The following is an 18,256-nucleotide window of genomic DNA, read 5'->3' as shown; positions in this document are numbered from 1 at the left end:
TTAAAATGTAGACCTCAGATGGTCAGGTGTCTTTGTGACAGGTAAGTTTACGAATTATCATGAAGTTTCTTATACCACGAATATACTTTACTTTATATTTAGAAATAATTTATTTTTGTGTTTTGTATATAAACCATTACTTTGAAGATATTTTCAGTTTCAAAACTTTTAAAAATATAATTAAAACAATAACTTATAATACTTAATCCACTCATTTATTAATGTTCATTTACATTAGCCTATATAATATAGTCATCATCGTCCTCGTCCTCAAAGGCTTCTTTCATTAACAATTTTTCGATAATCAAAGCACGACACACTTCTTTGTTATTGAGAAGACACTTATGGTCGCACATCTTAACAACCCGATTATATCTGGTTTCCTGATCTGGTCTGTACCTTTTCCTTAAGCGAAGCATCATTTTGTCAGCTGGACCCCAATCAGATGTAGGCTGGAAACTAGCTGCAAAACTCTAAACCAATAAATTCGTTAAAAAGAAGATTCAGACTCGGAAATTAATACAGTGAAAGTTCTGAATAATAGTGACCGATGGGATGTGACTATTTGTTTCTAAATGAGAAATATCCCCAATGATGAGGTTACACTAACTTAGGTTACTCACAGCTCAAATGATAATTGTATGCAATGTACAGCAAATATATCTAACACAGTATGCGGCAAACCAAACAGCACTGAAATCATATCGTTGACATTTATTTATTTATTTATTTATTTATTTATTGTACAATATAATGAAACAAGAAATGTTGTAAAATGAATGTCAACTAAATGTTATTAAACATATATTGTAAATTTAAAAGGAATCACGCCTGTATATCATGTGCTCAAAATGTTGACCATTACGTAGCATACATTTTTCATAAGGGTCCTGTAGATCGATCAACAAGCTAGTGAACACGGAATGATGGAACGACAAACCAAATGACCGAATCTTCTCTCTTAGCTCCGGTATAGTGATATGGGGTTATCAGTTCGGAAAATTGCTTCCTTCAGCATACCCCATACGTAGGCATCTGGAGCCGTGAGATCAGGGGAGTGGGAAAGATATGAGAAATCCTTTCCACGGGAAACCAATCCATGTGTAAACTCTCATGATGAGAAAGATAAGTGACTCACTTGAAGTGGGCAGTAGCTCCGTCTTGCTACATCCATTGTCGTTGTAACGACAGATTTTTGATGCCGCAAAAACTGCGCAAATCATGGAAGAACGGGTCGATAATCAACTGTCGATTAATGTAGCGATCAAGGCACATATGACGTTCATCACTGAGCCAAATGTTGCTGATGAAATGTTTATCTTCATATGTTATAGCTCCAGAGCAATACAGTAGACGTGAACGTTCATCTCTTGCAGTGAGATGCTGCCCACACCGTATGATCGGAAATAGTGCTCGACAATAAACACATTCTCCTATGTGGTGAATATCATTATCTTTGCACCAACTGCACACTATAGTAGTCCACACACAACTGAGCACATATGTGGCGCTCACAGCTCATACCACATAGCATCTACGCGACATTCGTACGCGAATTTCAATACTATTTGTTTTGCTGCATGCTGTACATAAAACAAGAATAGTGTACACAAAAATGCAATTATATGCATACCAGTGACGACGCCAGAGGGGGGGCAAGAGGGGCGAGCTCCCCCCTAGTAGCTACTTCTGCCCCCCTAACTGCCACCTAGACTGCCCCCCCAGACTCCTACAATCTTTAAACATTCTACATGTAGTATTTTATATCAGTATCATAACCAATCTCATTGTCAAATTGTAGTCTACTTTCCATGCATTTACTATGTGGCAGATTAGTCCTCAAGCTTTCTTCTTTGAGCGTCTGGGTATGCACACATATTTCTGTTTTCTAATTAGCCCCTTTTGAGGTAAATTTTAGTTCTACTTCTTTCTTACGATTTTCAATTATTGTGCCTAGCGAACAATAGTAGATATGGTCGACTTGTTTTCTTCTCATTGGATCAACTTTGATTGGAAACAAAAGAAAGGTAAAACCAATTACGTAACTTGTTTGTATTTATCCAGGTTTGAAGTTTTCAGTCTCATATTTTGTTTTATTTAAAGGTTCTATACTTCTTTTTTCTGAAACATTATTCTCGGCTTTCAATATTCAGAGGATGTGCTTATAACAGCTTAGTTTGCAACTACCAGGCCTTAACTTTTTGTAAGGGATAAAAAAAAAGGTCTGTTTTGTCTTCATGCAAATGATAATAATAAATTTATGGAATGAAATTGATTCCCAATAAAACGTATTGTCGGAGTGCTGATCTTTAGTTAGTAATTGGTTTATACTAGTGCTCCCTTACTTATTTTGTTTCAAAGTACTGACGTGACGTCTACCATATTGACTAGGAACTGCTGAAAAATTCGTAGCCCAACCCAGAAGCAGTTCACATGGAATGGTGAAGTTTTACTTCTTCTACACTTCCCCCGAGAATCAATATACTACCTTGTACAGTGCTCCAGTTTTTGCAGAAAAGTTAAAAAAATCTGAAGATTCCTCGCACCACTGTCCGTAGCACTACCCCTATCAGATCTAAAATGGCATCCTTTCAAGTGTTGTTTAAGTTTGGGAAATAAGTACACGTAATAGTTAGACGGAGCTAAATCTGCGGAATAAGAATGATGATCTAGAAATTGAAATCCTAGATTATGCAATGTCAGTTGTGTTCGCAGGGGCTTTATGGACAGGTATATTCTCCTGAAGGAACATAATTCCTTTCTTTTCACTTTCCGCGGCGTTGAACTTTGAATTTTTCTTTCAGTTTTGTAAGTAATGTAGAGATTCTAGATTAATAACTGACCGTTGCGGAGGTAGTCGATGAGTACCACTCCATACTTATCCCAGAAGAATGTTGCAAACAGTTTCTCTTCCTACTTTTGTGTCTTGAAGTTCTTGGGGCGATGAAGAACGGAGTAGTATTACTCCATTGACTGTTGTTTCAACCAATAAAGGTACAACCATATTCCATCTATGGTTACTATTCGTGAGCGAAATTGATCAGCATTACGGTCAAATTGGAAGAAGACTTCTCTTAATGCCGTCACTCTTATTCTTCTGACATTTTTTGGGAACCCATTATGCCGAGAATTTGAGCATACCCAAGCCATTCTGAATTATGCTACCAACGCGTTCGAAAGAAATGCCCAGAATCTCTGACACAAGTTTTCCTGAGAAGGTAAAACTTGAGAAAGCGGGGTGCAACCAGACCTCAGACTATAACTATATACTCAGACTAGTTTACTATACACTTTAAAAACTATATAAATAATAGCTTAAAATATTTTTGTCACTCAAAAACTAAGGTGGCCTAGGCCCTCCGGTCCAGGGCTATATCCATCACTGGCTGAATGCTGCAAGAATAATGTCAGAAATTGCATCCATGATTTCGAGAAGAGTCATCGCTTTTAATCATCCTGGATGTAAAGCATAATTTGTTGAGAAATCGCCACGTTTATACTAAGCCACTTACTCCTTTACCACTGTATATAACGGAGGAGAGTCCCGTGGTGTTTCAATGATTTCCTAATTAATTTACTTCGGTGATTTTCTTTGGTGGAACAAAAATGTAATAACAGTTAGGATCTGGATGTTCGTGAAATTATTTGTTTGGGCACACATAATCACTTCAGAGGTCTGATAAACAATAAGAATTTCATTGTTAATATGAAAATTTGTATTTGTACATACAGAAATATGTTTTTCTAAACTACGGTTTCTTTTTTTTTTTTTTTTTTTTTTACCTAGTACCTACACTCCTTCTGGATTGGACTACGACATTTTCAGCAGCTCCTCGTAAATTCTCAGAGAGAGAGACCTAGCATATAGTACTAGACGAATGTGTTACTTGTAGCATACGCGAAAATAATTCAATTTATGTTCAGACTTCAAAAGTTTCATTGAAAAATATTTCATGTGCAGATGTTACTTATTTGTTAGTTACAAATTTTACTTGAAATAAGTTTAATTTATAATCATATAGGTCTAATATGAAAACAGCAACGAAATACACAATGTAATGTAAAATAAGTCAAACGTAATAAATATGTCATTTTTGGTATAGCAAATAGCCGCCCCCCCGGAAATGTATATGCCCCTCCTTTGCCCCCCTAAGAACTTAAAGCTGGCGTCGTCACTGATGCATACAGGGCTTCGTCTATAATTTACATGCAAGAAGGGCTTCAGTCCACAGCGGAAAACAATTTTATTACCATGGCAATGAGCAAAAAAAAAGTTTCCCTATATAGCATTCGATTAATGTAATTTTTATCTACATGGAAAAAATGGGGTTCACCTTGATTTAATAGTTTCAAAACTGCAATGTCTTTTTATGTATTTCTCAAAACTAAGCTTGTTTTCGGCCCTTTTTGTATTACCTGATTCAATTATTACTTGGTTATTCTACATTGTCAAACATTTTAATCTGCAAAAATTTTCTCACAACTGCCATTAACGAAAGTTCGTTTCTATTATCAATGATTTAAATTTTAGAATATGATTCCCAGAACTGTTCTTAGCTAAAATTGACCTACATAAAGAAAATATTAGCCTTCAAACATTATTTTCCGAACAAAAATTAACCACAATTGATTTTGATTTAGTTGAAATTTAATGTCCCCTTTCAGCATCCATGCTATAATAAAGCCAGAGTGAATAATACCCGGTAGTGATTCTGACAATTATCATTAATTAAAGTTATTCTTCAAACATTATTCCCACTGCAATCATTAGCTTAAATTGACCTATATAATCAAAATTTTAGTCTTCACACAGTATTTATCAAACCAAATTAACCAAAATTGATATTGGTTCATTTGAAATTTAACATTCCCTTTCAGCACCGATGCTATGATACCGGTTCAATCCCAGCCCCCGCCAAGTGAACTTTGTGGTGGACAAACACCGTGTGCGTGGGTTTCCTCGGAATTCTCCCGTTTCCTCCCAGTTTCTTCATTTCACCATTTCATTCATCACTCATCATCACCGTCTCCTTTAGCCTAACCGGCATAGCCGTGGGACGTAAAACTCAAAGATTTCATTTCATTTTTGCTATGGTATCGCCCGCAAGAATAGTACTCGGCAAATTCTCACAATTACCATTAACTTAAGTTCGTTTCCATTATCAATCAATCTGATTTTCTAATATTATTCCCACAACAATCATTAGCTAAAATTGACCTACATAATCGAAAGTTTAGTCTTCAATCATTATGTTTTATACCAAATTAACCAAAATTGATTTTGGTTTAGTTGAAATTTAACATCCCTTTTCAGCATCCATGCTTAGTACCGCCAGCGAAATAGTACCGGCAATGATGGTATGGCGTATGGGTCACGACATTTGCCGGGTCATCCGGTTCTGGGTATACCTGGACCGGTAATCCGGACAGACCCGATGACCCGAAGACCCAGCCTAAATATTAGCACGTTACCAGCCTAAATATTAGCATTGCTGCAAAATTTTATACTTGAGTAATGATGTTCTTTATTCGAACTCACACATTCATGTGACTGATTCGCGGTATGACATTTCTTAACCAAGATACCAGTTCGTGAATATTTCAATTATAATTTTATGTTTATTTGTCTTCTCCATACTGAAAAATAATACAGTGATTTTTGAACATAGGCTGCACAAAAGAGTTAGCAAAACACTGTTGGGGATCAGTGGCATCTTTTATAGTTTAAGCGACAAGTTTCACAGTTCTGTTCGATTAAACTTTGATGATCCTTTATAAGTTAATCATGTAGCTTATCTCATCTGTAATTCTTATGAGTTTATACGCTGATAATCCTTGTAGATTTATTTCAGTGCAATACCCTTACACAAGCGAGAAATAAAATTATAGATCTTATAGAAGACAGAGAGAGAAGAGAGAGTCGTATTCCTTAAAATTGCATTAGATCCATTCAGATAATACCCATATGTATGGTGTTGTTTTGTTGTCTTTAGGTCATACTAGATCTGCCCGCGTCACTCCAGGACATGGTTCTATCCGGATTATCAGATCACTCTGGTTCATGAACCTGTTCCAGTCACCAGGTCACCGGATCATGAATCACTGGTGGTGAACATGGATCTGATTACTACTGGGTGTTCCGATCACGAGTCACGAAGCCCGTGATCTGTTTCATTATTGGTAGCAATCTCTCTTGCGTGAAATATGTGTACGCTCAGAGGAAATTCTAGCTAAAATTAGTGTGCATGATCAAACAGTTTGTTCCGCAAATATTCATAATCAGCTTAGTAATTGTGTTGTAATTGTATTAGCAGCTTTTCCTAAGTTGATTATATATATATATATATATATATATATATGCGTGTGTGTGTGTGTGTGTGTGTGTGTGTGTGTGTATGTGAAATTACATATGTATGGCGTCTTCAAATTGCCACTTGACTTCTTTAACACTTGTCGGACATATCTGTCTTAACCTACGCAGACAATTCAGAAATAAGTTCTAATTACCGTATTGACCCCAATATAAGCCACACGTTTTGTCCAAATTTCAATTGTGAAAAATTGTCTTATATTCGCAACCGTACAAACATTATGGCATATCGTCATGTTGTATATTGTTAAAAATATACTGATTACTCATATTACCAAAAATAGTCAAGTAGTGACAAGAGTGATGGCGATGAACAGACAAATTTCGTGCCCAACAAATACTGTATAGCAAATTAACAGAAAACCACTTTTACACTACATATAGCAAACAATTGTAACCTTATTTTTCAATAACGATAGTGTCTTTTATATACACTGTTTATTTTATGACAAAATAAAATATTCACCTCTTTATTTATATTTCCCTGAATTTAGCAGTAAATGATTATTAGTATTTCATTTACTTATAGGCTTATATTTAATATATTAGATTTAATTTTTCCGCTCGTCGAAATTTTAGAAAAATGAAATGAAATGAAATCTTTAAGTTTTACGTCCTACGGTTATGCCGGTTAGGCTAAAGGAGACGGTGATAATGAGAAATGAGTGAAATGGTGGAATGAAGAAAGTGGAAGGAAACGGGAGAACCCCGAGAAAACCCACGAGCACGGTGTTTGTCCACCACAAAGTCCACACGGCGCGAGCTGGGATCGAACCAGGGACCTCAAGTACCGGAGGTGAACGCTCTACCACTGAGCCACCATCGAAATTTTAGAGTGCAGCTTGTATTCAGAATAGGATTTTATAATTTTTTAGTTTACGTGACTGTAAGGCTATGACATAATTGAACAAATCTAATACTGTACTCATAAAATACTATATTCTTGAAATACTTACATCTTTATATTTAAATTTAATACATTTATATAGTCCGAGGAGTGCAAAAGGAAGAAATGTTAATAATATTCCAATGATGAACATAATTTTCAAGTACAATGGTGCACCTATAAGTGTTTTGGAGAAAAACTGGTAATTGACAGTTATACTTCCAGCCTGAAAAAAGGTAATGAATATCAATTTTAAGTGTAATGTATCCTAATCACAAAACGGAGACGTGTCAATATATACTAGGGATGGGAAAAACCGGTTTTTATAAAAACCGAAAACCGGTTTCTAGAGAACCGAAATCCGAAAACCGACATTTCGTTTTTTAAAAAACAGTTCGGTTTTCTCCAAAAACCGGTTCGTTTTTCACCGAAACCGGTTTCGGTTTCTCCAAAACCGTTCGGTACTTCACCGAAACATGTTTCGGTTTTCTCCAAAACCGGTTTCCGTTTTCTTCAAAAGCCGGTTCTATTTTCACCGAAACTGGTTGCATTGAAACTTATGCAAAACACATAACACTATATCTGTGGAAACGGAATCGGTTTCTGGAGAACAACGAAACACTGTTGTGGTCAGAAATAGAACAAATTCTGGGAAACCATAACCGGTTTTGAAGAAAATCGAAACCGAATCCGGTGAAAAACTGAACCGGTTTTGGAGAAAACCGATATCCGGTTTCGGTGAAAACCGAACCGGTTTTGAAGATAATCGAAACCGAATCCGGTGAAAAACTGAACCGGTTTTGGAGAAAACCGATATCCGGTTTCGGTGAAAACCGAACCGGTTTTGGAGAAAACCGAAAAACCCTGTTTTTGTGCCCACCACTAATATTATACATCTTAAAGTGTGATAGAGAAAAACCAATAAATGATAGTTATACTTCCAATCTCAAAAAAGTGACGAAAATCAATTCTAACTTCAATGCATCCTAATCATAAAATGTAAAGGCGTCAATATGTGCATAGTTGAATGTGATGGAGGAAAACTAAGTGATAGTTATACTTTCAGCCTGGAAAGAAGTGACGAAAATAAATTCTAACTTCAATGTATCCTAATCATATAACGGGAACGTACTAATATGTGCGTCTCACTAGTTTATAATAGTAAACAGTCACGTTAGTAGGAACTTATCGCTGCCTGATTGACTCTCATAGATGTCGCTAGTGCGTATCCAATTTGCAGATTTAAAACTATTGTAACGATTTAATTGCAACTTAAAAACTGTATCGATTCTATTTAATTGTTTTAAAAATACAGGGTGTTCCAAAACTCCCTTAACAACCTGCTGGAGACGTGCATCACAGAGATTGGTATGATTTGACGATATAGTAATAATGTATGAGTAGGGAAAATTTGATTGCTCTGGGTAACTGTGACGGTGGTCATCTTGGTATACGCCATATTGAATTGGATAAAAATAGAAAGGTATACTGTATGTGTGGCACATTAGTACAGGGTGTAGCCAAAACTCTGGACCTGACTAAATATTTGAGAAACTGTAAATGCAGTCGATTCGAAGTAAAATGGGATCATTGTTGATAGGAGAGGGAAACATTATGACGTGGTTACGGTTGTCGTCCGCCATCTTGATGGTCGCCATATTGGAATAAACTTGTTTATTTTAAAGGGCAACATGGTCATGTGTCATATTAAACAACATCCTCGTTCGAAGAAAAATTCAACGTTATATTTTTTTTTTCCAAAACCTGCATTGGTTTTGAAGTTGGATGTCGACAATGGATAGTTAAAAATAATGGAAACTTCATCGACTATCCAATTAATGGAAACGTTTAATAACTCTTTCTTGAAGCAGTTGTTTAAAAATGACATTGTTAAAGATATTTGGAATTGTTTTGGGTGGAAGCACAGAACCACAAGTGTAGAAGAGTGGCGTAATTTTCCTCAGTTTGCGCGTGCGGGTGTGGTTTTACCGGAAGCCACGTACTCACAATATATCCTTGACACAGTTGCCTTTGAAAATCCGAGTGTCGCAGCCACTTCCGAAATCGAGCCACCCAGTCATCTGACTCCTACGATTTGACCATAGTCAGATGCACTCAGATCCTTCGTCCTGCCCATCACACGCTGCACTGACACGGATACTGAGAAAGGAAGCACATGGCAGCAGTACACCCGCAATGAGTTTCCTTCACATGGACTGGTGGAGCTTCTGCAGGGCTGTTTCTGCAACTGTCCTGCCTCTAATTCAACTGATGATCAGTGTATATCTTGTGAAATAAATGTAAGGAACTGTTCAATAAAATACAACACATGGTCTTTTGTTCAAAACAGCACCCATCAGATGGGGAAAAAAAGGTTATCAATGTATTAATCCCTGTTATGAGATAATCCCTGTATTTTTGTGATATTCAAAGTATCTCACTGATGTGTACAAAGAAGTGTTCTCTACAATGGATAAAATGAGATACTGACCATTAGTGTTATTTTACACTTAAAATTCCAGATTAATAACTGGAATTAATTCCATTAATAATTAATTCCAGATAATTCATTAGTACTCTTTCACAAACACTACCATGTCCTTAAATACTAGTAAAAGTTCTTATTACACCTTTCGACCCTTTGTACTTTGTAAGTTAAAATCATGCTTAATTAAATGCTCTAATTAATTAATTAATTTAAATTATTATTTTTTTTTTAAAGTTTGGCTACTATCTAAGATGGAGTTACACAAATATTAGTGCTTAAATCTAAATATTATGGTCACTGCTCTTAATCTAATAATAAACAGAAAAACGTGTTCATGTTCATCATAATCACTATCCAGTTTTAAATAATTAAATTGCAAAATACATGTCAATAGCAATGACATCGCCACAATATATTACTGTAGAGGAAAACACATATTTGATCAAATCGAAATATAGTCATAGCCCTTGTTATACAGAGTGTAACCAAAAGTTTGGACCGAGCTAAATATTTGAGAAACTGCAACTTATTTATGAATTAGGGTTGAACAATACTGTTTCAGAGTAAATTATTGAATATAACGTTCTTTAAGAAAGAGGCATTAAGGGAAGGGACATTCTAGGAATGAATCACAGCATCCATTGGAATTCCCATCAAGGGCCATTTCGGGATCAGATTTTCAATATTTTCATAAAGGGACGTTTTGAGATAGTTTGTTCTAGGCATTCTTCAAACTTACTGCCATAAATAATACTTACCAGATATAGTGCTGGTAGAACATCCCAACAGACGATCCAAAAAATATTTGGTACTATTGATGAATAGAAAGATATATCATATATCAGTCTGTTGCTTCCATAGATCCAAAATATTACAATAGCTTCAAAAGCTCCCACAACTGACAAGTTAATTTTGTCAGTAAATGTGTGAATTAATTCCATGTTCGTGATCCATCCCTTTAAATAATTAAATTATATGTTGTCAGACATATCCTTCGTAAGGAATAGCGTATAAGAGAAAATGGGTACAGTGAAATTATATTTTTTTACAGTACATTAAATTTTGTTATTTCGGCAGAGAAAGCAAGCTCACATTAGTTCACTTGTAGAAATATATTCAACCCTTTACCGACAGATATCTTAAATCAATCTTTCTTTAGACACAAATAAATAAATAAATTTCTTTTTTATATTATATTGTAATACATAGAATGACACATTTCAATAATTAACCGCAAATGAGGCTTATAAACTTTATATATATATATATAGATAGATAGATAGATAGATAGATAGATAGATGATGGATGGATGGATGGACAGATAGATAGATATAGATATATAATACTCTTACTTACCGGTACGATCAGCTGCATGTACTGTATATGTGCCCTATGGGGATACTGTATATCTATCCCTTTGGGGATCCCATGGTAGAATTTGTACCATACGGGGTGTTTCATGGTACATTGCTTTATAACTCTCCTATTTGAGCTTTTTCGTCCGTTTTTTTTTTTCAAGTCCAGAGGCATTGTAGAAGACCTTACGTATGGTTTCACACCTTCCTGCGTCGAGACATAGGAGGTGATGACGTCATAATTCTAAAATATATTTTTTCTTTTAATATTGCGGGGCCGGTCTATGTTCATTATTTTTTGGCGGGCTTATTTTTGCACGTAGAAGATTGAATTTTTTTTACAAACATTCAGTCCACAGAGTAGTATGTGCCAGATTTTTTTTTCAGATTTCTGCGTTAAAACAGGGGGGATCCAGAGGGGCAAAAAGTTGAAAAAAGGGATATTTTTACCAAAAAATCCCTTTCTTTGCTATTTTCCCGCCTTAGATACATGATGGAGACAAGTGAATGGTACCGCATGAAAGGCAGTTCTATTCTGAAGAGAATGATGTGCGACACATGACCCTAGGGTAATTAGGGAAGTGTCAGGTAATTTTTATCAAAATAACCTTCTGTATAGGGGAATTTTGGACATTTTCGGTATTGTTTTTTCCGGACTTATTTTTGCAACTAGAAGATTAAAATTGTGCACAAACATTCAGTCCACCGAGGAGTATTTACGAGATATTTTTCGTACTTCTGTGTTAAAACAGGGGGTACAGAGAGGCTAAACGTTGAAATGGAAAATTTTTACCAAAAATCCCTTTCACGTGATTTTCTCGCCTTAGATACATGATGGAGACAAGTGAATGGTACCGCCTGAAAGGCAGTTCTATTCTAAAGAGAATGATGGGCAAAACATGACCCTACGGTAATTAGGGATGACTCAGGGAATGTTTAAAAAATTCCCTCTGTATACGGGAATATGTGACATTTCGGTATATATTTTTTGGCGGGCTTACTTTTGCACCTGGAAAATTGGAATTGTGCATAAACATTCAGCCTCCGAGTAGTATTTATCAGATTTTTTAGATCTCTGCGTTAAAACGGGGGGTCCAGAGGGGCTAAAAGTTGAAAAAAAGGATATTTAGACCCAAAAAATCCCTTTTTTGGGATTTTCCCGCCTTAGATACATGATGGAGACACGTGAGTCATACCGCCTGAAAGGCAGTTCTAAGCTGAAGAGAATGATGGACGAAACATGACCCTAGGGTAATTAGAGATGTCTCAGGAAATTTTTTACCTGAGATCATCGTGTTTTACGGTAATTTGGGGCATGGTGGGAATTCCTTATAAAATTTCTCCCGCCCTTAGTATTCAGGATAGAAACTTTAAATTTGGCACACACATTCAGTATACCAAGTACTATTTATCAGATTTTTTTAGATGGCTACGTTCACACAGGGCCGCTCCAGAGGGGCCCAAAGTGCGAGAAAAAATTTCCCTCCGAAATTTTCTCTTTGACCTCATTTTTCCCGCTCCTGGTATATGGTATGAGCATGCAAGTGGTACCATTTGAAAGCCAGCTCCATTCTGAAGAGAATGAGGTATGAACCATGATCTTAGGATAAATAGTGACGATGCAGTAGCTGCTCGACTGAAAGTCTAAAAAATAGCCCCAAAAGCCGGGTACCGGAAAGGGCTATACATGATTATATTTAAATAATGTTCACTATTAAGTCATACTGTTCTCTTCAACCTTCTCTGGGTAGTTTGGGACCTCATCTTTAAGCGGAACAACACGAACACGTATGTCATTAGAGAAAATTATCATGTTGTACTCGATATACGGTATGCCTTCTACTCTTGCGTGTTGGCTTACTGGACCTAAGCACTATCAATTACAAAGTGAAACAAAGTGTGACACTTGATCGTCAGCTGGGCTCTGACAACTAAATCATCAGCTACGCCAATGTCTACTCCATACCCATACATTACACATTCAGCATCTATCTGCCCGGTAAGCTAGCATGAGAACGTTCTGTTTAATTACAAGTGTTATTATTGGAAGTGGTCTCATTAATACCTGTAATCACTTTTTCTAAAAATAAACTTTGAGTCATGACAGTAAATCTCTACTGAAATGCGTTTCCACCAGTGTAATTACGAGGTGTTCAAATGAAAAGGACATTGTGGGTATAATCGAAGTCTGTATTTAAAAGTAATCACCAGTTGTCTCAGCAAAACTATCCTACTGTTTCACGAATCGAAGGATTCTCTGTTCCCAGAATTCCTATGGCTGTCACAGCAGCCAATCCTCCTTTGTGTTCTTTAGTTCGTCGTTCGAGTTGAAGCGCTTTCCTTTGAGTTTTTTTTTTTTTTTTTTAAGCGGAATAAACAGATTGAAGTTGCAGGGCAAAATGTCCGGTCTGTAGGGCGAATACTCAAATTGCTTCCATTTGAACTTATCCAGTACACTTTGCGTGATCTGCGAGACGTGTGAACGAGCATTATCGTGGAGCAGAATCACTCCCTCAGTGAGCAGCCCAGAACATTTGCTCTTGATAGACTTGTGTAGGCTACGCAGTGTCTAACGGTACACGTCATTGTTAACAGTTTTTCCGTGCTCGAGGAATTCGGTGAGTATCGTACCTCGGACGTCGAAAAAGACGCTTGGCATTACCTTGCCTGCTGAGGACACAGTTTTGAATTTTTTAGCGATGGTGAAGACACATGCTTCATTCCTTGCTGCCTAGCTTTGTCTCTGGCTCAAAGTTATGGCACCAGCTCTCGTCACCGACAACGATCCGCTCAAGAAATGCGGGATCTTCATGATACTGGAACAGGTGTTGCAGTACTAGCCCAATACGCAATTCCTTTTGCGATTCGTTAAGCATCTTCGGAACCCACTACGCGCATACTTTCCAGTAACCCAGCCTGTCATGCACGATTATCCACACTGTTCCAACGCCGGCCCTCGCCATCACTGCCAATATTCGCATTGTGACACTCCGATCACTTCTTACCAGGGAGGCTGCAATAGGTTTGCCTGGCCTGGTCTCAGGTCATCACTCAAACACTCCCGGCCTTCACGAAAACGGGCACTCCACTTCCTCACTGACTTACCGGGCACACAGTCTCTCCCGTATATGGTCATTATCTAGCGATGAATATTGACCAGTTTAACCCCTCCCACAGTCAGAAATCTGATAACATCTCGCTGCTCCTCAATCGTCAAATTTTTCAATGTGAACGCCATGATTTCCTCAGATTCAATTTGAGAGAACACACAACAGCCCGCGCTTGTGAAAGGTCGCAGCGGATTCTCTCCTGCGTTATTTAAGAGGCACCCACGCATGCTTACAATCACGACAGGCACTACATTGTCTTCCTTAGATGTCGCACTATGTTCTACCAGTCCCTTGTAGACATCACATAATGGAACTAATTGTGGCGAGAGTGTTCTACATAGTTTTCGGTGCTTCAATGGATCCACACATAAAACTCTTTCAACGTTTCTCTGAGGCATGAAAATATATTGATAAGCAGAAATTCTACACCGCAAGTCAGACCCCAGTAAAGTGTCAACTAATATTTCTTCGATCAGCAATTGGTACACTAACAACCCAGAGATTATTACAAATAACTTCCGCGACTTGCTCTCATGTTTCTTGGCAAAGTTCTTTCAGGCGGTATCACATTCTACGTTCATGGAACCTAGCATTGTGCACGATGAATGGGAAATTGTTTTATTGCCTGAAGCTATCTTTTCCGATCACATCTCGTGATCTGAAAAGCTTCGCGTCTTTAACATATTTGTCGTAGCAGTGAATTTGAAAACATGATATTCTTCTCCCCTTTGCTCTTTCAGCTAGAAGGAATGACCTGAATCTCTTAAGACGCATGCATTCCTACAAGAATGTTAATGCAAAAATTGCAGAAGTAGCAATGCACAGTTTTTTACGACATCTGTGGTATTTGAGCGAACCATTTATCGGTCTCAGATTCTTTGATCTGAAGTCCTCGCAGCAGTGAAAATATACATGGTTACGGCCTTATTTAGGAATGGAAATGAAGGGGAAGAACTTATGCTCTTAAGATATATGGGGACCACGAAGGATAGAGCCCTTACTGACTTAGTTTCTAGGAACATCAGAAAGCTGTTTGAAGCACTGGAGATCACGGATTTTTAACTAGAATACCCTGAAACATCTTAAATAAATGATACTTTCCTTTAGTCTCAAGAGCGTGTGAAAGCTGTGCATGTTATAAATAATCTGACAGAACAAGAAATTGCATTGATTCAAAACTTCAATGGAAAGCTGACCATTCAGGAAGATGAGGCCCAATTTCTGCTCCAAGTTATAGAGCAGCACAGAAAGAAATTTTCTCGCCCCAAGCAAATTCATTCTGAATCAAAGCAATTTTTGTTCGCTGTGTTGAATATACTTTCGCAAACTTAAATACTGTAAAAAAAAATACATTCATAAAATACAAATATTACTAATGGATGTTTCCAAACAAATTTTTGAATTTCATAATGTTTATATGTTAATTTTCAAATTTTAGTAGTTTTAAGTGAATTTATGGATGCGTTCAGCGACCACTAAATATTGTGTAATTGTTTCAAAATTTTTGCAGTATACATTTGAGATGACAAGAAATGAAATTTGACTCTGAGATCTTTAAAAATGCAAAAGTGAATTTTCGTTGCCACCCTAATATATATATATATATATATATATATATATATATATATATATATATATATATATATATATATATATATATATATATATCGGGTGTTGCAAAATAAGTGTTACAACTCTTGGGAGGTGACTCCTGCCACTGAGACAAGAAAAAAAGTTCTCTTGAACTTTCGGCTATCGGACATAGTTTCGGATCTACAACGTGCCGAAAGCGTGGGAAAATGACTTTCGGACGCCAATAGTTCGGAAATTATGCAACGTAAAGAGGGCGGGTAAAAACTTCACTGAAGAAGTCATACCTGCTGTATTGAATTTTGCATGTTTCACAATCCTACCATGCACGCGCAAGGGATTCCCCAAAGGAACATAGGGATTCCCGGATAATCTGCCAAATGAAAATCGGTCTAAATGGATATGAATTGATAGGGCTTCTACCAGGTAACAATAATTCGTTTGTATTAAGTCGATATCTAGAACAAATACAAAATGGCGGACACCTTCATGCCCGTTGTGTGTGGTTGCATAATCGCCAGGTACGGACGTTCTGAGTATTAAGTGTAGCGAATTTGTACTCAAATGCTCTAGAAAGATATCTGGAATGTCGGTAGAGCACAACATATGAAGCAGGATGATTCACATGTGTGGAAACACGTAATGAAAAATACCCAGAAATGCACTCATACTAAGTAAACCTGATTTCAAAGCGCTGGAAATGTAAGGATTAGCGTCAAGAACATGAAAGCTATTGCCAATTCACCAATAATATTCCATCAATCTGGTGCAATATGATGTGCACGGTTGCATACTAATAAGGATGAAACAACTGAGGCCAAGTTGAAATTGTGCAAGGGGACTCACAAAGGAACTGGGTAAACTAAATGAATGTCACTAGTGGGATCACATGATCGATATTGAAATGTGGGCAATGTGTTTGTTGATATTAACATGTAGCTAATGGACAAATGTCAACATGTCCCACTACTGCTGGGACACCGTCCCACGTGTGAAAACTAGGAAAATAACGTTGTACATTCTGCTATTACATTTGGTCTACTTTTTGGTAGAACGTAACTAGAACACGATTGTATCAATGTCCTTCTGTTTGGGAGATTGTCCCAGAGTTGACACATGAAAATAAATCTCTGAATCCATGGTTCAAATTCTGATAGAGCGTGAAAATAACAAACTTGTATCATGTCCCATGTCTCACGTACTCGAAATATAGGAAAATACCTTTAGAAATTCGTATCTTACTCACAGTGAACATGGCAAGACAAAGACGAAAATGAATCAATTTGGCACATATAACACTACGGCTGGAACACCATACATATGGAAAATAAAACGACATGAGAAATAGGAAGAAACGTCTTAAAGCTCTGATTGTTTACAACTGTGCAGCAGGAGTAACAAAATGAATCACACAAGCATGTCGGGATGCTGTACAAGAGCGCTTGCCAAACAAAGTGAGTGCTTTTCAAAGAAATGAATACAGAGAAAGTGAGGCTCCCTCGAGCCTCAGGGCTAGAGCGCTCGCTTTCGCTCGCTTGGTTATAGTTTCCCATACTACTGCAAGCCCAAGGCCTCAGATTCAAGACCCGAGTAGTTATTTTCCTATTTTTCGCACGTGGGACGGTGTCCCAGTAGTAGTGGGACATGCTGGCATTTGTCCATTAGCTACATGTTGATATCAACACACACATTGGTCACATTTCAATATCGATCATGCGATCCCACTAGTGACATTCATTTAATTTACCCAATTCCTTTGTGAGTCCCCTTGCACAATTGCAATTTGGCCTCAGTTGTTGCATCCTTATTGGTATGCAATCGTGCACATCATATTGCACCAGATTGATGGAATATTATTGGTGAATTGGCAATAGTTTTTATGTTCTTGACGCTAATCCTTACATTTCCGACGCTTTGAAATCAGGTTTACTTAGTATGAGTGCATTTCTGGGCATTTTTCATTACGTATTTCCACACATGTGAATCACCCTGCTTCATATGTTGTGCTCTACCGACATTCCAGATGTCTTTCTAGAGCATTTGAGTACAAATTCGCTACACTTAATACTCAGAACGTCTGTACCTGGCGATTATGCAACCACACACAACGGGCATTAAGGTGTCCGCCATTTTGTATTTGTTCTAGACATCGACTTAATACAAACGAATTATTGTTACCTGGTAGAAGCCCTATCAATTCATATCCATTTAGACCAATTTTCGTTTGTCAGATTATCCGGGAATCCCTACGTTCCTTTGGGGAATCCCTTGCGCGTGCATGGTAGGATTGTGAAACATGCAAAATTCAATACAGCAGGTATGACATCTTCAGTGAATTTTTTACCCGCTCTCTTTACGTTGGATAGTTTCCGAACTATTGGCGTCCGAAAGTCATTTTCCCACGCTTTCGGCACGTTGTAGATCCGAAACTATGTCCGATAGCCGAAAGTTCAAGA

General features: G+C 37.3%; 1 protein-coding gene across 4 annotated transcripts in view; it reads right to left on the bottom strand.

The window, feature by feature from the left end:
- Window positions 1-206: 206 nt before the first annotated feature.
- Window positions 207-18,256, bottom strand: part of LOC145674987 (sodium-dependent dopamine transporter-like) — a 175,406-nt gene continuing 157,356 nt past the window's right edge. For 3 of the 4 annotated variants that reach the window (XM_081745323.1, XM_081745326.1, XM_081745324.1), the window contains 3 exons: window positions 10,503-10,700; window positions 7,327-7,482; window positions 207-473 (listed from right to left, as the gene is read on the bottom strand). In XM_081745323.1, coding sequence (XP_081601449.1) covers window positions 240-473; window positions 7,327-7,482; window positions 10,503-10,700 — 588 coding nt within the window. In that variant the 3' untranslated portion in view covers window positions 207-239. The remainder of the gene's footprint in view (window positions 474-7,326; window positions 7,483-10,502; window positions 10,701-18,256) is intronic. The other variant, XM_081745325.1, reaches the window with a different exon arrangement.

The sequence above is a fragment of the Thermobia domestica genome, chromosome 18, assembly GCF_964235325.1.
Source record: "Thermobia domestica chromosome 18, izTheDome1.hap1.1, whole genome shotgun sequence".
Taxonomy (NCBI): domain Eukaryota; kingdom Metazoa; phylum Arthropoda; class Insecta; order Zygentoma; family Lepismatidae; genus Thermobia; species Thermobia domestica.
This window is presented reverse-complemented; position numbering and strand designations above follow the sequence as displayed.